The 25,295-nt window shown below is 31.5% G+C and overlaps 1 protein-coding gene across 1 annotated transcript in view; it reads right to left on the bottom strand.

The window, feature by feature from the left end:
- Positions 1-273: 273 nt before the first annotated feature.
- The window catches only part of LOC143235794 (uncharacterized), a 46,823-nt gene continuing 21,801 nt past the window's right edge, over positions 274-25,295 (bottom strand). Inside the window, exons 3-12 of the mRNA XM_076473994.1 lie at positions 24,998-25,106; positions 20,213-20,628; positions 16,037-16,111; positions 13,894-14,053; positions 12,732-12,853; positions 9,988-10,062; positions 7,632-7,775; positions 5,828-5,938; positions 4,762-4,863; positions 274-4,357 (exon numbers count right to left, since the gene is read on the bottom strand). Coding sequence (XP_076330109.1) covers positions 2,570-4,357; positions 4,762-4,863; positions 5,828-5,938; positions 7,632-7,775; positions 9,988-10,062; positions 12,732-12,853; positions 13,894-14,053; positions 16,037-16,111; positions 20,213-20,628; positions 24,998-25,106 — 3,102 coding nt within the window. The 3' untranslated portion in view covers positions 274-2,569. The remainder of the gene's footprint in view (positions 4,358-4,761; positions 4,864-5,827; positions 5,939-7,631; positions 7,776-9,987; positions 10,063-12,731; positions 12,854-13,893; positions 14,054-16,036; positions 16,112-20,212; positions 20,629-24,997; positions 25,107-25,295) is intronic.

The raw sequence follows: 25,295 nt of genomic DNA, 5'->3' as shown, positions 1-25,295 counted from the left end.
ACATCAGTGTTATGTGTGTTTATGATTCAGTTTAATAATGGGATAGAATGATTATTTTACAAAGTTAATTGTAATTTGTCAGGAGCTCGATAAGATAAAAGAATGTTTTTTTAATATTTGATTTAAGTATTGATGACTGGAGCATGTTACACATCATTACAAACAAAGCAACCATGAACCACAAAAAATTGTACAAGTCATTTCATTGGTAAACATCTTTATCATGAGTGAACTCTAATTATGAACTAGTTTATTACAGAAAATCTATTCTCCTGTTGAAGGTGTGAGGCTGAACCAACTAAAACAGTTTGTAAGATATTCTGGAGTACACAGTTGTTTTATTTATTTGTTGAAGGTGTGAGGCTGAACCAACTAAAACAGTTTGTAAGATATTCTGGAGTACACAGTTGTTTTATTTATTTGTTGAAGGTGTGAGGCTGAACCAACTAAAACAGTTTGTAAGATATTCTGGAGTACACAGTTGTTTTATTTATTTGTTGAAGGTGTGAGGCTGAACCAACTAAAACAGTTTGTAAGATATTCTGGAGTATACAGTTGTTTTATTTATTTGCAACTAAGGTAACAAAAAACTTTTATCTAACATTTTAGCCTGCACAAAATATGAATTGTTCTCTTACGCCTGAAGTGAATTGTTGGTATTGACTCTTCTGGCGGACTACACATGCCCCTGGAGTCCCAAGTATAGACTTCACAGGCCCTACTAACAAGACAATTATACAAGTTAGTGATAAATATTATTGTGTTGAGGCAGTCTTCTGTATATTTCATATTGAAGCAGTCTGTGAGCATCACAAGGGTTCCACCAAACAAAGAATAACATAAAGTCAACATTATCACATGAGATGTCACACACATCAGGATGGAGTGTCACCAGTGGAAACAACTACACTAAATTAAGTTCAAAAGCTAAATCACCTTTATGTGTAAAGTTTAATCTTGGAAACACAGTACAGAAAACATAAAAAATGTGGCTTAGTTTGGTCAATCACACTTTAAATACAAGAACTGCTGCAGAAATAGTGGTTAATGGTAAGATTTACCAACTTTCACAAGAATGTTAATATACACTCATAGTCACCTTCAGTTCTTTACTATTGATGCTTGAGATATTCTGAATACTAATAAAGTATCTTGGATGTGACTTCATGAAGATCACATCATCTTAAAGAATTACTTTCAAAATGTTATATTTATATAATCATGGAAACAAATATCCGTTACTTCATCCTTAAAATTTTAAGATTTTGTAAAACCTGACCAGCAGGTAAAACTGGACTCGTATACGTATTGTTGGACCATTTTACTATAAGCTTACTGGATTTTGTTTATGAATATTACATAAGAACTTCTGCTTCTCCAAACAAGTGCAGTGCTCGTAAGTTCTAACATCCTTTAGGTACCCTAAACAATTATATGTAGTTATTAATACACTGAAACAACTTACAATCGTATCAGGTTTAGACACACAAAACATCTCTCTTGTATTCTGTAAATTCAAAACTGAAACCTTTTCATGTATCTTAAAAACTATGATGTCCGTAATATCACATTATGTAATTTTATCACAAAATTATCAGTTTCAGAATTAACAAACCAAAAACATGTGTGATTCTCAAAACGTTGTTTTAAAAATTTAATTGAAAATGTTCAGTAAAACACTACAATTTCCAATTATTAACACATTGGCCCCCAAGCCTGTTTTGCTGATACTTCCTATTGTCCCACTAGTCATTTTACATTACTTTTCATAGTAAGACTGTATATGTAACCATTGTTTTCCAACTAATAAGTGGCCCTTTAAAAAGAAAATAGAGCACTACTTGCCAGTGGGTCTTACTGGAAGACAATGATGGTGCATCATGTGGGAGTCAACTTGTTAAGTACATTAAAAATCATAGTTCCTTTTAAACAGAATTACATAACAAAAACTACCTATTTGATTGAAAGTAACTTGGCAAGAATCCACAGTCCATGTTCCTGTATTTTTATTTTTGTTTCACTCTCTCAACTAAATGCTTCTATTTCCAAACTATACTTTAACATGAAAAACTTAAATTGGCAATAAAACAAACACAAACATGTAAACATCAATGTGGTATGTGTGGTAGAGATTTATACGACACAATGTTGACTTCACAGAATTTCTGAGCACTCACAAAATTTGTCCAACCACAAGGAAGCAGCCATTTCTTTATTCTATTTAATAACTTCTGTTTATACTGCTTAACATCTCCCATTTTCAATCACATCTTTGTTAAACAAGCCCATTCAACATAATCCACAAAAAACTTTAAAAACAACTTTTCCTAAAGAATTATTGCAAACCCCATGAGGAATCTTGTAGTAAATATGGTAGCACCATCTGAGGGAAGACCCAGCACATACTGATGGTATTCTTTGAGGGAAGACCCAGCACACACTAATGGTATTCTTTGAGGGAAGACCCAGCACACACTGATGGTATTCTTTTAACAAACTGTGCATTGTTAAGTAGATCCTACTATTGGGTTCATCAAAGTAAATGGCTCAAACACTATTCAGGGAATAGTTACTGTCTTCTAGTTAAGTAAGTAGTTTCACTTCGTTTTGGTAGTGGTGGAGGCAGTTTCTTTTTGCCCAAAACATTTTGCTCTGGACGTCCATCTGTAAACTGTTGGACTTCATGGAGTTTTGGACAGGGATGAGGTGGTGTGTGAGAAAGAGTGGAGAATTCAGGGGGCAGGAAACATGGGGCTCTGAAACCCATTATTTGGTGTGGAGTTGTTGTTAGATCAGCTGATAACTGCTGAGCAACCTTCCACTTCTTTTCCATAACTTGTTGTAAATCATGAAGAAAATGAGGAGAAGGCGTTACATTTCGCTGCTGGTCTTTTTTACCACAACAGCTGACGATAGAGAAGGAAGATCTACGCACAGCAGGGAATCGACCCGACAGTCTTGTAGTTTCACTTCTTCTGGGAGGTTCAGGTTTTTGGTTAATATTATTAACATAGTTAGGGTTGATGATATCTTGGTCTGAGGGTGCTGACTGGCTAGGACTTGAAGCCACCACAAGTTGAACACTAGGTTCTCTCTCGTTTGGTGAGTAGGAAGAAGAAATGCGTCTTTTCAGAGACCCATGCTCAGGGCCTATTGGACATTCTGAAAACTGTTGCTGAGTGGCACAACAGTTAGCTACAGGAGTTTCAACATTCTTACACAACAGTGGTATAATACTACTCTGACCTTGATGCAAGCAGAATACAAGACTTTCTGACTCTGATGACCTGTAATCTGTACAACATACTGGTTTAGGTGGCACAGCTGGGGCATTCTGTAGATATTTCAGCTCATCCTGACATGTTAGATAAGAGCCTGCCTCGAGTGATCTACTGTCTTCTAACCTCTGTGAAATTTCACTAGGTGGAGGGGGCAGTGAATTTAAACTTGACGTACTGGGCCAACTAACCTGGTCATCAAGTGACGAAGGAGGTGGAGGTAAGGAGTCCAGGCTGAGGGTACTTCCTCCACTGTTGAAAGCTTCTGGTGGTGGTGGAGGTAATGCATCACCAGATTCAAATTCTGGTGGTGGTGGAGGAAGGGGAAATTCATCACGAATACTGGTAATATTAATCGATGTTTCCGTACGACTGTCCACAGAAGAAGTTTCAGCACTGGTTCCATAAATAACTCCTTGAAGTTTCTCCTTATGTTTTGTTAGAGTATCTGAATCAACAGACAGCTTTTTCTGAAAACCTTTTGATAAACCACGTAAAGTAATTTCATCCACTGGGTGAGACCGATGTAAGCTCATTCGAGCCATAGAGTTTCTGCCATGTGTGTTATTACCAACAGTTTCCTGTACAGTATCTAGGCTAACAACACTGTTGAGAGAATCTTCAGTCATTGACTGTTTGGCTATGATGCGAGTCGTGCTAGTAAGTGGAATCTTTGGTGTCAAGGTAGGTTTTCGTTTAATGGTCCCAATAGGAAAATCTACCTCAAACACTATTTGTTCATTGGTTGGAGTATTTATACTGGAGCACCCACTACTGCTGCTACTAGACTTTATCGAGTCTCTTCGAAGGAATGAACTTCTCGGCCGGCCGTGTTCAAATAATACACGACTTGAGGCTGAATCAGAACCCAGGCTACGTCTCCGAGTAGACGAATGTGTCATAACCTTTTGTACAACGGGATCTTGTTGGTCAATAGGTTCCATTCCACTGGAAGCAGTACATGAGGTTTTAGCCACAGAACTAACAGAAAAACTGCGAGCGTGAGCCAGTGTATCCAAATCTTCTTCGTCAATATCCATCATTATATCATCATAGTTTTCTTTCAGCTGGTGACCAAACTAAATAAAACAAATACAATTAGAGACAGTAAAAGATTTATACAAAAAGAGAAATGTGCATCACAAAACAGTTCATACAGAACATAGATTAAACATTAATTTAATAATTTAATGAAGAATAATATAAAAATCACAGAATGTACGACAAAACCATCAGAATATTCTTATAAGATATTTTTCATTAATTTCTAAAGAGTAAATAGAATGATAAACTTGAAAGTTCATTCTCTCTATGTGAATCTACTAGAATTAACTGTTTTATGATGTTGTATTGCTATAAATGTCTCAATTACCAAAAAACTGATTACATGTGATTTGTCAATTATCATCCTAAAACCAATCAAACTAATTTTAGTGAACTGGATCTAAGCTGTCAGTCTGTTATTAAATAAAGTTCTATTTACCTTCACTACACGTATTCCAGTCATCCAGAGTTTCAGGGAATGAGGATTCTCTGCACACAAGAATTTAATGTTTCTACAGGATTTCACCTGGATTTCTGGATGCTGATAAATAGATTATAAAAAGATAAACACTTTAACATAAGACTAGGTGCTAGTAATTAGATTAAACAAAAATCATGTTAATGATATGTTAACACACACTACCAAATGAAAGTAAATTGGGAAAGTGTCATTTCTTTATAAAAAAATTCACCTTCTATAAGCAGAACGAATGTTTAGGTTGAACAAGCCACTTCTTCTAAATGGGTAGAGAAAAGGTATTCAACGTTTCATGTCAACAGTCAACAGCAGTGCTAACAATGTTGAAGGTATTCCTTGCCAGTCATGAATTAACCACCATTATTGAGAATCATATAATTTGTTTTTTAAAAAAAATAGTTTTATCTAAGTATTCTAAACCTGTTTACACTGTTCTAGTTACATCCGTTTAATCAACAATGGTTTGTCTATCTACACTAATGACTGAATAGTGATCCAATGAATCTTGGGCCTTAAGTATACAAGTTTAAAACATTCCTTCACAAAAAAAGTACTCATAATGATCCCTCTTTTGTTTCTTCTTGGACAGGTCTAGATCTTTAAAATGTCCCCATGTTCCTCTTTATTATTTGAAATATATTCTCAAGCTTAAATATCAATCCAAAAACTTAAGCCTTTGAATATCATAATAATGAGAGTTTATTTTGTTAGAAAGCTAAGCCTACCTTAACTATGGATACATTTTATGGAAAACAAAAACCACTTCAGTTAATTATTTCATATTACTTACTTTCATTAATCGTAAAACAATATTAAACTTTTACTGCATGTCCAATGAGATTTATAAAAACAAATACATAAAAACTCAAAACAATAATGAAAAATAAATTGTAATGTTTTCCACTGTACTTGCATTTTAGTGACCATGACAGTTAATGGAATCACTGAGCTAGTCTCTGATACTGAAGAACACTACTCTAGATGCTACGAGTGACCTAACTTATAATTAATAATATAAAACATTTACCTTTACAGCAAATCCAAAATCAGTTGGTGCTTTGTACTTCTTTCTCCAGTTGAAACCTTTGTACACGTGGTTCACATCAAAGTTGGTAAGACACACCAAATCTTTGGAAAGCTATTTAGAATATCAGAGAAAGTGTCACAATCTATAATATGGTAGTTTTTATTATGATGCTTGACAGACTGAAACAAACAAAGTCAAATTAATGACTTGTATAACACAAGAGCAGAACAGTTACTGTCATAATCAAACTAACCAGAGATACAAGAACCTTTAACCTTTGATTGGTAGATACAAAATATAAAGATATTTATAAACTGATAAAACAGTGGAAAGTGTTATTTTACTTAAAGTCAAACTTTCTCCATAAGTAAAGTAAATATATAAGATCCTTCAGTTATCAGCAGAACATTTAAAATGAAGAAGTAGCTCTGAATTACAGGAAGTTAACAAACCAATGTTCATGAACATGGCTCTAAGTTATACAAAGTAAGTTAACAAACCAATATTCATGAGTGTGTCTTTAAGTTACAGGAAGTAAACTTACAAACCAATGTTCATGAACATGGCTCTAAGTTATACAAAGTAAGTTAACAAACCAATGTTCATGAACATGGCTCTAAGTTATACAAAGTTAACAAACCAATATTCATGAGTGTGTCTTTAAGTTACAGGTAGTAAACTTACACACCAATGTTCATGAACATTGCTCTAACTTAACAAACCAATGTTCATGAACATGGCTCTAAGTTATACAAAGTAAGTTAACAAACCAATGTTCATGAACATGGCTCTAAGTTATACAAAGTAAGTTAACAAACCAATATTCATGAGTGTGTCTTTAAGTTACAGGAAGTAAACTTACAAACCAATGTTCATGAACATGGCTCTAAGTTATACAAAGTAAGTTAACAAACCAATGTTCATGAACATGGCTCTAAGTTATACAAAGTTAACAAACCAATATTCATGAGTGTGTCTTTAAGTTACAGGTAGTAAACTTACACACCAATGTTCATGAACATTGCTCTAACTTAACAAACCAATGTTCATGAACATGGCTCTAAGTCATACAAAGTAAGTTTACAAACCAATGTTCATGAGTGTGTCTTTAAGTTACAGGTAGTAAACTTACAAACCAATGTTCATGAACATTGCTCTAAGTTATACAAAGTTAACAAACCAATATTCATGAGTGTGTCTTTAAGTTACAGGTAGTAAACTTACAAACCAATGTTCACGAATGTGTCTCTGATTTACAGAAAGTAAAACTCACAAACCAAAATTTGTATATGAAGTAGAACAACAAGTGACCTCAATCTGGTATACAAAAATAATGATTAAAGGTGTTTTGTGTCTGAAAAATTAATGTTACACTAGTTATTAGATTGATAACCAGGGTGGTAATCATTTAATTTATTTAGAGAACCAGCCTAGTTTCATAAGACATACAGAAATATGTGCATGAGACAGGTAAAAGGTGGCTTAAATAAACTAAGCAATATACCTAAGTATGTTTTACAATGGTAGGTTTGTTAAAATTCAACCATTCTTATTTAAACATATATGAATACACATTTTTTAATATGAAACAAATGTAGTTGTAATTCAGTTGGTTTAGATAACTGACCTGAAAAGAGCTATACAAGAGTTAATGCTTTCTACTTATCGTTTTGATATTAATAAGTAACTGGCCCTTTTGAACACTCAACTAGTATGAGACAAATTAAAATCAGAGCTAAGAAATACAGTAGTGCTGGTGATTTACAGAAACCTTGACATTATAATATTTAAAACTGGTACTGACTCTAGATTTTCCTTTAGGATTGTAATACAACCCTGATGCTCTCAGGATGAAGAAATACTTTCTCCAAGTCTTCTTCCCATCACTCTTTAAATAGAGAAAACCTTCTATTTCTGGAGCCGTTATTCTTGTAGCTGAGAAATACTCCTTTAAAATACAAATACAACTCAATAATTATACATTAACACATGTCTGACACCAGCTACACAATCTATTTGTGACAACTTCATAAAATTTATACCACTGAAAACATAATTTACTTTAGTAACGTATTTTCCTTAGTCAATAATACATTATAAAAGTCCCACTACTGTGTTGTACTTATTTCACGTCCCTAGTCAGTGATACATTATAAAAGTCCCACTACTGTGTTGTATTTATTTCACATACCTAGTCAGTGATACATTATAAAAGTCTCACTTCTGTGTTGTACTTATTTCACATCCCTAGTCAGTAATACATTATAAAAGTCTCACTTCTGTGTTGTACTTATTTCACATCCCTAGTCAGTGATACATTATAAAAGTCTCACTACTGTGTTGTACTTATTTCACATCCCTAGTCAGTGATACATTATAAAAGTCCCACTACTGTGTTGTACTTATTTCACATCCCTAGTCAGTAATACATTATAAAAGTCTCACTTCTGTGTTGTACTTATTTCACATCCCTAGTCAGTGATACATTATAAAAGTCCCACTACTGTGTTGTACTTATTTCACGTCCCTAGTCAGTGATACATTATAAAAGTCTCACTTCTGTGTTGTACTTATTTCACGTCCCTAGTCAGTGATACATTATAAAAGTCCCACTACTGTGTTGTACTTATTTCACGTCCCTAGTCAGTGATACATTATAAAAGTCTCACTACTGTGTTGTACTTATTTCACGTCCCTAGTCAGTGATACATTATAAAAGTCCCACTACTGTGTTGTACTTATTTCACATCCCTAGTCAGTGATACATTATAAAAGTCTCACTTCTGTGTTGTACTTATTTCACGTCCCTAGTCAGTGATACATTATAAAAGTCCCACTACTGTGTTGTACTTATTTCACGTCCCTAGTCAGTGATACATTATAAAAGTCTCACTTCTGTGTTGTACTTATTTCACATCCCTAGTCAGTAATACATTATAAAAGTCCCACTACTATGTTGTACTTATTTCACATCCCTAGTCAGTGATACATTATAAAAGTCTCACTTCTGTGTTGTACTTATTTCACGTCCCTAGTCAGTGATACATTATAAAAGTCTCACTTCTGTGTTGTACTTATTTCACATCCCTAGTCAGTAATACATTATAAAAGTCCCACTACTGTGTTGTACTTATTTCATGTCCCTAGTCAGTGATACATTATAAAAGTCCCATTACTGTGTTGTACTTATTTCACGTCCCTAGTCAGTGATACATTATAAAAGTCCCACTGCTGTGTTGTACTTATTTCACATCCCTAGTCAGTGATACATTATAAAAGTCCCACTACTGTGTTGTACTTATTTCACATCCCTAGTCAGTGATACATTATAAAAGTCCCACTACTGTGTTGTACTTATTTCACATCCCTAGTCAGTGATAATGTTATAAAGTCCCACTACTGTGTTGTACTTATTTCACATCCCTAGTCAGTAATACATTATAAAAGTCCCACTACTGTGTTGTACTTATTTCACATCCCTAGTCAGTAATACATTATAAAAGTCCCACTACTGTGTTGTACTTATTTCACGTCCCTAGTCAGTAATACATTATAAAAGTCCCACTACTGTGTTGTACTTATTTCACATCCCTAGTCAGTGATACATTATAGCGATACTATTTTCTCAATACTGCACTGTAGTGCATCAGTTTTTATCGAATATAACAAATACATAATCCATCTGATGCTATTTTCTAACATGAATTATAACACTTTTCTGTTTATTCTAGATTAGTGGTTTTCAACCTTTTATTTTCACAGATCACAAAATTACATGGACCACTTTGCAAACTCTTAACTTTTAGATTAGTTTTAAATTACATTAGAAAATAATATACTTCAGTAGCTATTTTGATTTTTTTTTCAATCATCATGCAGACTAACTGAAATTTCCCTGTGGAGTGGTACAATCCATGGACCAATAACTTAGAACCACCTTTTTAGATGAATTATAATTATGATCAAACATAGCTTCACATCATTCATGTTAACATAAATTGGGCCCTTACTCTTGTACCTATACCAAACCTACCTAAAACAAACACAAGTACCACGGACTTCCGCATGACACTTGACAGCTTCCTATAAATAATTATAATTAATTTAGAAAGGTTTCATTCTAGTGATGTTAAAACTAGTAAATGTCCTACACAATATACCTCAATTAATGTTGCCCTGCCTTCATCGTCAAATTCCATGCTGTTCTGTGACGAGGTGCTGCCAAGAAGATAGTGCTAGGAAACAGTACAATAAATTAATTAAACAATCTTCATAAACAAACAGTACAATAAATTAATTAAACAATCTTCATAAACAAACAGTACAATAAATTAATTAAACAATCTTCATAAACAAACAGTACAATAAATTAATTAAACAATCTTCATAAACAAACAGTACAATAAATTAATTAAACAATCTTCATAAACAAACAGTACAATAAATTAATTAAACAATCTTCATAAACAAACAGTACAATAAATTAATTAAACAATCTTCATAAACAAACAGTACAATAAATTAATTAAACAATCTTCATAAACAAACAGTACAATAAATTAATTAAACAATCTTCATAAACAAACAGTACAATAAATTAATTAAACAATCTTCATAAACAAACAGTACAATAAATTAATTAAACAATCTTCATAAACAAACAGTACAATAAATTAATTAAACAATCTTCATAAACAAACAGGTACAATAAATTAATTAAACAATCTTCATAAACAAACAGTACAATAAATTAATTAAACAATCTTCATAAACAAACAGTACAATAAATTAATTAAACAATCTTCATAAACAAACAGTACAATAAATTAATTAAACAATCTTCATAAACAAACAGTACAATAAATTAATTAAACAATCTTCATAAACAAACAGTACAATAAATTAATTAAACAATCTTCATAAACAAACAGTACAATAAATTAATTAAACAATCTTCATAAACAAACAGGTACAATAAATTAATTAAACAATCTTCATAAACAAACAGTACAATAAATTAATTAAACAATCTTCATAAACAAACAGTACAATAAATTAATTAAACAATCTTCATAAACAAACAGTACAATAAATTAATTAAACAATCTTCATAAACAAACAGTACAATAAATTAATTAAACAATCTTCATAAACAAACAGTACAATAAATTAATTAAACAATCTTCATAAACAAACAGGTACAATAAATTAATTAAACAATCTTCATAAACAAACAGTACAATAAATTAATTAAACAATCTTCATAAACAAACAGTACAATAAATTAATTAAACAATCTTCATAAACAAACAGTACAATAAATTAATTAAACAATCTTCATAAACAAACAGTACAATAAATTAATTAAACAATCTTCATAAACAAACAGTACAATAAATTAATTAAACAATCTTCATAAACAAACAGTACAATAAATTAATTAAACAATCTTCATAAACAAACAGGTACAATAAATTAATTAAACAATCTTCATAAACAAACAGTACAATAAATTAATTAAACAATCTTCATAAACAAACAGTACAATAAATTAATTAAACAATCTTCATAAACAAACAGTACAATAAATTAATTAAACAATCTTCATAAACAAACAGTACAATAAATTAATTAAACAATCTTCATAAACAAACAGTACAATAAATTAATTAAACAATCTTCATAAACAAACAGTACAATAAATTAATTAAACAATCTTCATAAACAAACAGTACAATAAATTAATTAAACAATCTTCATAAACAAACAGTACAATAAATTAATTAAACAATCTTCATAAACAAACAGTACAATAAATTAATTAAACAATCTTCATAAACAAACAGGTACAATAAATTAATTAAACAATCTTCATAAACAAACAGTACAATAAATTAATTAAACAATCTTCATAAACAAACAGGTACAATAAATTAATTAAACAATCTTCATAAACAAACAGTACAATAAATTAATTAAACAATCTTCATAAACAAACAGTACAATAAATTAATTAAACAATCTTCATAAACAAACAGTACAATAAATTAATTAAACAATCTTCATAAACAAACAGTACAATAAATTAATTAAACAATCTTCATAAACAAACAGTACAATAAATTAATTAAACAATCTTCATAAACAAACAGTACAATAAATTAATTAAACAATCTTCATAAACAAACAGGTACAATAAATTAATTAAACAATCTTCATAAACAAACAGTACAATAAATTAATTAAACAATCTTCATAAACAAACAGTACAATAAATTAATTAAACAATCTTCATAAACAAACAGGTACAATAAATTAATTAAACAATCTTCATAAACAAACAGTACAATAAATTAATTAAACAATCTTCATAAACAAACAGTACAATAAATTAATTAAACAATCTTCATAAACAAACAGTACAATAAAGGAGGGTGAAGAGTTTTCTCTACAAGACTGGACATTTTCTAAAAAAACAGAATTTTTTCTGGGAAGTACTCTACTGGAAGTAGAATACACTGGAGTATTCTTTAGTCATACATTCCATCAAATTGTTTCAATGTACAGAGCTCAAAATGTTCATAAGTTTAATTCATACAAACTGTAATGTTTTTATATACTTAAAGTGATACCATTAACTGAATATTAATAGTTGTTGTTTTTTAAGTAGATTTAAAAATTACCTCAGTAAATATATAAACAAACCTGACATACAGTCCTAGTGCACGCTGTGTATTTGTTGGACTAGGGTACTTTTATTTAAAACTCTGTTCTATCATAAAGAAATAGTTGTTATACATACCACAGTTATGTTTATAATTATCTAAATTGTAAATTTGTGTTTACAATGTCATTCAGCAGATAGCACAGAAGTGACTTTGCTACTTAACATAATAAGCCATACCTCTGGGTTTACAAAAACGTCATTTTTGTCCTGTTCCTTGACAAAAAACAACTTGTGCGTTGCATCTGGAGTCCACATTAATATATTTTCTAACAAGTTTTCATGATCTTCAAAAATTCGATCTGACAAATCATACAAAAATCTAAGTTTCATAAATATTATTGGTTCATCAAATCACATTACTGCTTATTCAATAAAGTCAAGTTTAAAGTAGGTGTAGTTTCATAACAAATAGCAGTTATTGATGTGATAAACACTTTTATCTACAATTATTAACATATAGTAGTACACCAGTATAATTCTCAGTGTTACCTACACAGTAACAGAATCACATGACTATCAGTGTTGCATACACAGTAACAGAATGGGGTGACTATCAGTGTTACATACACAGTAACAGAATAACATGACTATCAGTGTTACATACACAGTAACAGAATGACATGACTATCAGTGTTACATAGACAGTAACAGAATGACATGACTATCAGTGTTACATAGACAGTAACAGAATGACATGACTATCAGTGTTACCAACACAGTAACAGAATGGTGTGACTATCAGTGTTACATACACAGTAACAGAATAACATGACTATCAGTGTTACCTACACAGTAACAGAATGACATGACTATCAGTGTTACCAACACAGTAACAGAATGGTGTGACTATCAGTGTTACATACACAGTAACAGAATGGTGTGACTATCAGTATTACATACACAGTAACAGAATAACATGACTATCAGTGTTATGTACACAGTAACAGAATGGTGTGACTATCAGTATTACATACACAGTAACAGAATGACATGACCATTAGTGTTACATACACAGTAACAGAATGACATGACCATTAGTGTTACATACACAGTAACAGAATGGTGTGACTATCAGTGTTACATACACAGTAACAGAATGGTGTGATTATCAGTGTTACATACACAGTAACAGAATGACATGACTATCAGTGTTACATACACAGTAACAGAATGACATGACTATCAGTGTTACGTACACAGTAACAGAATGGTGTGACTATCAGTGTTATAGCACTGAGATCCTAAATTAAACTTCTATTTTTTGGCTATTTATAAGAAAATGGACGTACACCTAAGTTGATGCATATATAAGTGGAAGTACAACTAAGTGGGTGTATACCTAAGTGTAAGTCATAATTTCGTTCAACAACAACCCAATGAGGATCCATTTTGGTGCAACATTTTTCAGATAAAATTCGGCACGCGTGAGCCACCGTCATCCGTTCATCAACCAGTAAGCTTCTGGCACGACCATCATCAGTGTATGCTTTGATAAACAGCTGTGAAGAAACCAAAACAAGTGTCTATAATTTCATAGATGTTTACATATCTAAATATTGTTACAAAATCATTATATAAATACTCTACATGCATCACACAACATGGGCTAATAAGAACTGGGCAGATATTTATTACTTTGTATTTTCAAATAACATGACACAAACTCATGTTATATTAGAAATCTTTTGAAAACATTAAACTTGTCACCATGAAAATATTTACATTTCAAGTTTCTACTTAAGAACCACATTGACAGTTTTAATACTTGATAAAAATATTAAAGACCAGAATGTAATTGAAATGAATATTTTATTTTGTTCGGTCAGTTGGTTTTTCTTATAACTAAGCCACATCTGGCTATCTGCTCTGTCCACCGACAGGAATCAAACATCTGATTTTAGCAGTGTAACTCTATAGACTTACAACTATCCCAGCAGGGGACTTATTTTGTTGGAGAAAAGAATATTTATATTCAGGTTCAAAAACTGTCAGCTAAATGTTACCCTATAACAATGTAAATCAACAAAATGTACCTTGGATATACCTGTGTGTTTTCCATGAGTCACAAGAGTGGGAAAGTTGTATTTAAAGAGCACATATTCACTGATGATTAATACATACCAAACACAGTAATTTGAAGATTTATGAGAGTGTGTTTTTAAAATAATTTTTTGTAATGCTTTCAAATAAGATTACTTCTATAAATAACAAAATGTGAAGAGTCAATCAACCTGAAACTAATCTCTATCAAAAATAGTTAATCTAACAGACAATAGAAATGTTTAAAAGTAAACATTTGTCAAAAGTAGACAAGCCAGCTCAACATAAGAAAGGTGAACCACCTCTCATAACAAAATGGCAAGTAGACTAGCCAGCTCAACATAAGAAAGGTGAACCACCTCTCATAACAAAATGACAAGTAAACAAGGCAGCTCAACATAAGAAAGGTGAACCACCTCTCATAACAAAATGACAAATAGACAAGTCAGCTCAACATAAGAAAGGTGAACCACCTCTCATAACAAAATGACAAATAGACAAGCCAGCTCAACATAAGAAAGGTGAACCACCTCTCATAACAAAATGACAAATATACAAGCCAGCTCAACATAAGAAAGGCGAACCACCTCTCATAGCAAAATGACAAATAGACAAGCCAGCTCAACATAAGAAAGGTGAACCACCTCTCATAACAAAATGACAAGTAGACAAGTCAGCTCAACATAAGAAAGGTGAACCACCTCTCATAACAAAATGACAAGTAGACAAGTCAGCTCAACATAAGAAAGGTGAACCACCTCTCATAACAAAATGACAAATAGACAAGCCAGCTCAACATAAGAAAGGTGAACCACCTCTCATAATAAAATGACAAGTAGACAAGTCAGCTCAACATAAGGAAGGTGAACCACCTCTCATAACAAAATGACAAATAGACAAGCCAGCTCAACATAAGAAAGGTGAACATAATAAAGAGAATGCCAAGTGAAAGATAGAGTAAATAATAAGTTATATAGTATTTGACTGAAATTCTGAGGTAGTGTTAGAACTGAACAAAAATATAAGTGCTGTCAAAGAATACAGAATATGCAGTTACATGAAAACAGTATTTAACACTTGTTATTTTACAAGATATGAAAATCTAAGCTATTGAAACAGGTTGTATTTACTATGAAAGTAATTCTTTAATTTAACTTTACATACAAATCTAAGGCCACATCTGATATGACCAAGGAAAGTTTCTAACAACTATCACAACCTTTGGAAACACAGAATTATAGCATTTTCACTAACTTAATATTTTAATAAATCATTTCATTTAAGATACCTGCCAGAGCAATGAAGGCATAGAAGTTAAAGTTTGAATACACAGACTACCTTCTAGTGGTCTCAAATACCACACCATATGTAACACAACATAAAATGATAAATATCATTTAGCTTAAAGTTTATGTCAAAATTACCAACAATCTGAAACTCACTTTTTTAGTATTTGACTCCTGGATGTTTTCTGTGGCAAGCTTGATTCTTTCTGATTTTCTTCGGTGTTGAGCATCCTTCAGATATTATCAATATTTAATAATTGATTATTTTCTATTAGCAAACACAAGAAATATTTCTTCAGATGTCACAAGAAAACAGTTGTAACAAACTGCTGTCAGACATAACATGAAACACTAATATGATACACTTCTCCACATTGTATGTTAATGTATGTTACATGTTAAGGTTATCATGAAACACTAATATGATATACTTCTCCACACTGTATGTTAATGTATGTTACATGTTAAGTTTATCATCAAACACTAATATGATATACTTCTCCACACTGTATGTTAATGTATGTTACATGTTAAGTTTATCATAAAACACTAATATGATATACTTCTCTTCACTGTATATTAATGTATGTTACATGTTAAGTTTATCATAAAACACTAATATGATACACTTCTCCACATTGTATGTTAATGTATGTTACATGTTAAGTTTATCACGAAACACTAATATGATACACTTCTCCACATTGTATGTTAATGTATATTACATGTTAAGTTTATCACGAAACACTAATATGATACACTTCTCCACATTGTATGTTAGTGTATGTTACATGTTAAGTTTATAATGAAACACTAATATGATATACTTCTCTTCACTGTATATTAATGTATGTTACATGTTAAGTTTATCATGAAACACTAATATGATACACTTCTTCACATTGTATGTTAATGTATGTTACATGTTAAGTTTATCACGAAACACTAATATGATACACTTCTCCACATTGTATGTTAATGTATATTACATGTTAAGTTTATCACGAAACACTAATATGATACACTTCTCCACATTGTATGTTAGTGTATGTTACATGTTAAGTTTATAATGAAACACTAATATGATATACTTCTCTTCACTGTATATTAATGTATGTTACATGTTAAGTTTATCATGAAACACTAATATGATACACTTCTTCACATTGTATGTTAATGTATGTTACATGTTAAGTTTATCACGAAACACTAATATGATGCACTTCTCCACACTGTATGTTAGTGTATGTTACATGTTAAGGTTATCACGAAACACTGACATGATAGACTTCTCCACACTGTATGTTAATGTATGTTACATGTTAAGTTTATCACGAAACACTAATATGATGCACTTCTCCGCATTGTATGTTAATGTATGTTACATGTTAAGTTTATAATGAAACACTAATATGATACACTTCTTCACATTGTATGTTACATGTTAAGTTTATCATGAAACACTAATATGATATACTTCTCCACACTGTATGTTAGTGTATGTTACATGTTAAGTTTATCATGAAACACTAATATGATATACTTCTCCACATTGTATGTTAATGTATGTTACATGTTAAGTTTATCATGAAACACTAATATGATACACTTCTCCACATTGTATGTTAGTGTATGTTACATGTTAAGTTTATCACGAAACACTAATATGATACACTTCTTCACATTGTATGTTACATGTTAAGTTTATCATGAAACACTAATATGATACACTTCTCCACACTGTATGTTAATGTATGTTACATGTTAAGTTTATCATGAAACACTTATATGATACACTTCTCCACACTGTATGTTAGTGTATGTTACATGTTAAGTTTATCACGAAACACTAATATGATACACTTCTCCACACTGTATGTTAATGTATGTTACATGTTAAGTTTATCATGAAACACTAATATGATATACTTCTCCACATTGTATGTTACATGTTAAGTTTATCATGAAACACCAATATGATGTACTTCTCCACACTGTATGTTAATGTATGTTACATGTTAAGTTTATCATGAAACACTAATATGATATACTTCTCCACATTGTATGTTACATGTTAAGTTTATCATGAAACACTAATATGATACACTTCTCCACATTGTATGTTACATGTTAAGTTTATCATGAAACACTAATATGATACACTTCTTCACATTGTATGTTAATGTATGTTACATGTTAAGTTTATCACAAAACACTAATATGATACACTTCTCCACACTGTATGTTAATGTATGTTACATGTTAAGTTTATGACAAAACACTAATATGATACACTTCTCCACATTGTATGTTAATGTATGTTACATGTTAAGTTTATCATAAAACACTAATATGATATACTTCTCCACATTGTATGTTAATGTATGTTACATGTTAAGTTTATCACGAAACACTAATATGATGCACTTCTCCACATTGTATGTTAATGTATGTTACATGTTAAGTTTATCACAAAACTGATATGATACACTTCTTCACATTGTATGTTAATGTATGTTACATGTTAAGTTTATCATGAAACACTAATATGATACACTTCTCCACATTATATGTTAATGTATGTTACATGTTAAGTTTATCATCAAACACTAATATGATATACTTCTCCACACTGTATGTTAATGTATGTTACATGTTAAGTTTATCATAAAACACTAATATGATATACTTCTCTTCACTGTATATTATTGTATGTTACATGTTAAGTTTATCATAAAACACTAATATGATACACTTCTCCACATTGTATGTTAATGTATGTTACATGTTAAGTTTATCACGAAACACTAATATGATACACTTCTCCACATTGTATGTTAATGTATGTTACATGTTAAGTTTATCACGAAACACCAATATGATACACTTCTCCACATTGTATGTTAATGTATGTTACATGTTACGTTTGTCACAAAACACTAATATGATACACTTCTCTACATTGTATGTTAATGTATGTTACATGTTAAGTTTATCATGAAACACCAATATGATACACTTCTCCACATTGTATGTTAATGTAGTTCTTTATATTCTGATTTCTACTTACCTTGATAAAAAATATTCAGCATTGCATCATTCAACCATATAAACACACATAAGTAATACCTGTGAGGGTACATGAACACTGTCTATAAACAGCATCACATCATTCAACCGTATAAACATACATAAGTAATACCTGTGAGGGTACATGAACACTGTCTATAAACAGCATCACTTCATTCAACCATATACCTGTGAGGGTACATGAACACTCTCTTTACACAGCATCACTTCATTCAACCATATACCTGTGAGGGTACATGAACACTATCTATAAACAGCATCACTTCATTCAACCATATAAACACATATAAGTGACACATGTGAGGGTACATGAACACTATCTATACACACCATCACTTCATTCAGCCACATATACACATATAAGTGATAAATGTGAGGGTATATGAACACTCTGTCTATACATAGCAGCACATCATTCAACCATATAAACACATACACTGCTGGCCAAAATCTTAAGGCCAATGAGCATAAAGAAAAAAATATGCATTTTGTGTTGTTAAATTCCACTAAATATTTGAGTAGAGCTTCGAAAGATTAAAATAAGAAAAGGGAAAATAAAAATAAAAAACTTTTTAAGCATTTAATAGGGAAAATGTGAACACTATGAAATTAGCCTAAATACTAGCTGGTCAAAAGTTTATGTCCCTACCCAAAAGAAGTCCTAAACAGTCTCAGCAGTGAGTTCCATATCCCTCAGGATTTTTTAAGAAATTTGCAACAGTAGTTTTACTATGCCCAATCTCACCAGCGATGGCAAGTTGAGAGAAACCTTGCTTTTGCAGCTCAACAATTCTGCCACATTCAAACTCTGCCAACTTTTTAGCCTTTGCCATGTTTTTACCCAATGTAACACAGGAGATGTCAGTGGAAGATGTTGACAATGCTATTGATTAAACAGAAATGACTAAATTTTGTTACATGTTTACCAATTAATGCTTCGTTTCAGTATGGTCTTAAACTTTTGACCAGCTAGTATTTAGGCTAATTTCATAGTGTTCACATTTTGTCTATTAAATGCTAAAAATGTTTTTTATTTTTATGTTCCCTTTTATTATTTTCATCTTTCAAAGCTCTACTCAAATAAGAGGTTGGGTCTAACAAAACAAAATGCATATTTTTTTCTTTATGTTCATTGGCCTTAAGATTTTGGCCAGCAGTGTATAAGTGATACAATGAGGGTATATGAACACTGTTTATACACAGCATCACTTCAATCAACCACAAAACACATACAAGTGATACCTGTGAGGGTACATGAACACTCTGTCCATACATAGCATCACTTCTGATGGCCCCACCTCCTGAAGAAGCTGAAGATTCTGAGGACAACATTGAAACATTATCAGAAAAGGCTGAATCATTATCTGGGCTGTCAGTTCTGAGCTTAAACTCCTGTTTTTGAACTTTTCTCCCTTCATCCCTTTCCAATATATCTTCTTGAGTCTCAAACGTGGATCCCACAGAACTGTAATGATGAGAGAGATGATGTACAGCACCATGACATTCTGGAGTCACTCCAGTAGCATGGTTTGATACTCTCAAGCTTTCGGCCACTCCTGAAACACTTCTGGCATGACCTCTAGGCATTTCTTTGTTAAAAGTGGATCCAAGGGCACAAAGGTCTCCTAATATTGCATCAAGCTGTCCATCCTGGCTAGCTGGACAGTAAGTAAGTACAAAAAGAAATAATTAGATGGTTATTTTTTAAAGAAAATCTCTTGTGAAATAGAAAAATATTGTTAAATGTATCATTTCTAAATATGGAGATTATGTCAAAAAATAACTTTAAACAGATTACAATGGGCTGAAACTAACAGTAAAACAGCTTTAAAATATAATCATGATGTTAAAAAGTAACTTTAAACAGATTACAATGGGCTGAAACTAACAGTAAAACAGATTACAATGAGCTGAAACTAACAGTAAAACAGCTTTAAAATATAACCATGATGTTAAAAAGTAACTTTAAACAGATTACAATGAGCTGAAACTAACAGTAAAACAGCTTTAAAATATAACCATGATGTTAAAAAGTAACTTTAAACAGATTACAATGGGCTGAAATTAACAGTAAAACAGCTTTAAAATATAACCATGATGTTAAAAAGTAACTTTAAACAGATTACAATGGGCTGAAACTAACAGTAAAACAGCTTTAAAATATAACCATGATGTTAAAAAGTAACTTTAAACAGATTACAACGGGCTGAAACTAACAGTAAAACAGCTTTAAAATATAACCATGATGTTAAAAAGTAACTTTAAACAGATTACAATGAGCTGAAACTAACAGTAAAACAGCTTTAAAATATAACTATGATGTTAAAAAGTAACTTTAAACAGATTACAATGAGCTGAAACTAACAGTGAAACAGCTTTAAAATATAACCATGATGTTAAAAAGTAACTTTAAACAGATTACAATGAGCTGAAACTAACAGTAAAACAGCTTTAAAATATAACCATGATGTTAAAAGTAACTTTAAACAGATTACAATGAGCTGAAACTAACAGTAAAACAGCTTTAAAATATAACCATGATGTTAAAAAGTAACTTTAAACAGATTACAATGGGCTGAAATTAACAGTAAAACAGCTTTAAAATATAACCATGATGTTAAAAAGTAACTTTAAACAGATTACAATGGGCTGAAACTAACAGTAAAACAGCTTTAAAATATAACCATGATGTTAAAAAGTAACTTTAAACAGATTACAACGGGCTGAAACTAACAGTAAAACAGCTTTAAAATATAACCATGATGTTAAAAAGTAACTTTAAACAGATTACAATGAGCTGAAACTAACAGTAAAACAGCTTTAAAATATAACTATGATGTTAAAAAGTAACTTTAAACAGATTACAATGAGCTGAAACTAACAGTGAAACAGCTTTAAAATATAACCATGATGTTAAAAAGTAACTTTAAACAGATTACAATGAGCTGAAACTAACAGTAAAACAGCTTTAAAATATAACCATGATGTTAAAAAGTAACTTTAAACAGATTACAATGGGCTGAAACTAACAGTAAAACAGCTTTAAAATATAACCATGATGTTAAAAAGTAACTTTAAACAGATTACAATGAGCTGAAACTAACAGTAAAACAGCTTTAAAATATAACCATGATGTTAAAAAGTAACTTTAAACAGATTACAATGGGCTGAAACTAACAGTAAAACAGCTTTAAAATATAACCATGATGTTAAAAACTAACTTTAAACAGATTACAATGAGCTGAAACTAACAGTAAAACAGCTTTAAAATATAACCATGATGTTAAAAAGTAACTTTAAACAGATTACAATGGGCTGAAACTAACAGTAAAACAGCTTTAAAATATAACCATGATGTTAAAAAGTAACTTTAAACAGATTACAATGGGCTGAAACTAACAGTAAAACAGCTTTAAAATATAACCATGATGTTAAAAAGTAACTTTAAACAGATTACAATGGGCTGAAATTAACAGTAAAACAGCTTTAAAATATAACCATGATGTTAAAAAGTAACTTTAAACAGATTACAATGAGCTGAAACTAACAGTAAAACAGCTTTAAAATATAACCATGATGTTAAAAAGTAACTTTAAACAGATTACAATGAGCTGAAACTAACAGTAAAACAGCTTTAAAATATAACCATGATGTTAAAAAGTAAATTTAAACAGATTACAATGGGCTGAAACTAACAGTAAAACAGCTTTAAAATATAACCATGATGTTAAAAAGTAACTTTAAACAGATTACAATGAGCTGAAACTAACAGTAAAACAGCTTTAAAATATAACCATGATGTTAAAAAGTAACTTTAAACAGATTACAATGAGCTGAAACTAACAGTAAAACAGCTTTAAAATATAACCATGATGTTAAAAAGTAACTTTAAACAGATTACAACGGGCTGAAACTAACAGTAAAACAGCTTTAAAATATAACCATGATGTTAAAAAGTAACTTTAAACAGATTACAATGAGCTGAAACTAACAGTAAAACAGCTTTAAAATATAACCATGATGTTAAAAAGTAACTTTAAACAGATTACAATGAGCTGAAACTAACAGTAAAACAGCTTTAAAATATAACCATGATGTTAAAAAGTAACTTTAAACAGATTACAATGAGCTGAAACTAACAGTAAAACAGCTTTAAAATATAACCATGATGTTAAAAAGTAACTTTAAACAGATTACAATGGGCTGAAACTAACAGTAAAACAGATTACAATGAGCTGAAACTAACAGTAAAACAGCTTTAAAATATAACCATGATGTTAAAAAATAACTTTAAACAGATTACAATGAGCTGAAACTAACAGTAAAACAGCTTTAAAATATAACCATGATGTTAAAAAGTAACTTTAAACAGATTACAATGAGCTGAAACTAACAGTAAAACAGCTTTAAAATATAACCATGATGTTAAAAAGTAACTTTAAACAGATTACAATGGGCTGAAACTAACAGTAAAACACCTTTAAAATATACTTTTCAAAAAAAGAAACGTAAAAGGGATATTTTTGTTATTTTAAAGAAAAATATATGTAATAACATTACAAGCTCAGAGTATGTGATGTTACACGTGTTAAGGCACTGATTGTCAGACCAAAATGACAATAAAAGTTGTGCACTTTGAAAACGGAGGAAAACATCGGATTTTTCGCCAAAATGCATTTGTGTCCAATAAATTTGTTTGAGATCTGCATGTTCTGCAAGTGCAACATGTGCAAAATCCCTATAAAAGAGACAGGTTCTCGGTTTCCATAGCTCAGTGTTAAGCCACCGACACACAATACAGTTACGCCAAGACTGACTGAAGCACAATGCAAAAACGCCATTGGTTGCTTGGAAGCAGGCAAATCTCGATCAGATGTTGCCAGAGCTGTGAATGTCCACCCAAGCACCATCACAAGGCTATGGAATCGTCACTAACAACATAGATCAACTTGTGACCGTCCACAATCTGGCAGACCTCGTGTGACCACGCCCGCACAAGATCGCTACATCTGGTTATGTCACCTTCGGGATAGGATGACTACTGCGACGTCTACTGCCTCAACCATACCAGGGCTGCGTAGGATTTCCGATCAGACCATACGCAACCGTCTACGAGATTTTTAGGCCCCATGTGCAACCCATCATGGTGAACGTCAACTACGTTTTTCAACATGACAACACCCGTCCTCACGCAGCCCGACTCACCACTGTCTTCTTGAGACACCACAACATCAACATTCTTCCTGGCCCTCCAGATCACCAGATTTTAAACCCCATTGAACATCTTTGAGACGAGTTGAACCGATGTCTGCGACAGCGACAACCTCAACCGCAGACTCTACCTCAGCTTGCAGCAGCTTTGCAGGCTGAGTGGACAGCCATTCCACAGGATGTGATTCGTCATCTCATCGCTTCCATGGGCAGGAGATGCCAAGCAGTTATTGATGCTCACGGGGGGCATACTCGTTATTGATGATGAGTGACGTTAAACGTCAACTAGTGAGCGTGGACTTCGCCCTTTACAGACTTTGGATGTTCAGCAGTGAATGTGCAAAGTTTCACACATGTCATACAGAACTACCCGAATAAACTTGTTAACAATATGTCTCAAATTTTGCCTTTTGAGTTTCTTTTTTTGAAGAGTATATAATCATGAAGTCAAAAAATAACTTTAAACAGATTACAATGGGCTGAAACTAACAGTAAAACAGCTTTAAAATATAACCATGATGTTAAAAAGTAACTTTAAACAGATTACAATGGGCTGAAACTAACAGTAAAACAGCTTTAAAATATAATCATGATGTTAAACAATAATTTGAAACAGATTATAATGGGCTGAAACTAACAGTGAAACAGCTTTAAAATATAATCATGATGTTAAAAACCAATAAAGTGATAAGAATTATCAATACAAATCAAACAAACCACACACAGGACAATAAACTGTTCTCTCTTCCACTTATACTTCTCACGATCATCGACTATTTAAAACCAGATGTCACACATAGTCCAGTCTAAACTTACATTCTAAGTTGGCCATAGACAATCTGTAACTGTCCATACATGGGGAAGGTTTTGGAATATTCTGTTTTGCTGCACCTGCTGTCTTATGACTTGATTCATTATCCACACCCTGATAAGATGTAAAAAAATTATGTTTTTGCAATGGACTTTTTGTAAGCAGAGTTCTCCAAGTATCTAAATCAAATGAAATTTTAGCTAAAACCATCCATCCATATGAAAACATCCACAAAGCAAAATTCAATTTAGTTAAAAGCAGCAGAACACCTCCACAAAGTAACAGGAGATTCTATTAGGATAT

Source organism: Tachypleus tridentatus, chromosome 12 (genome assembly GCF_004210375.1).
Source record: "Tachypleus tridentatus isolate NWPU-2018 chromosome 12, ASM421037v1, whole genome shotgun sequence".
In the NCBI taxonomy this organism is placed as follows: Eukaryota; Metazoa; Arthropoda; class Merostomata; order Xiphosura; family Limulidae; genus Tachypleus; species Tachypleus tridentatus.
This window is presented reverse-complemented; position numbering and strand designations above follow the sequence as displayed.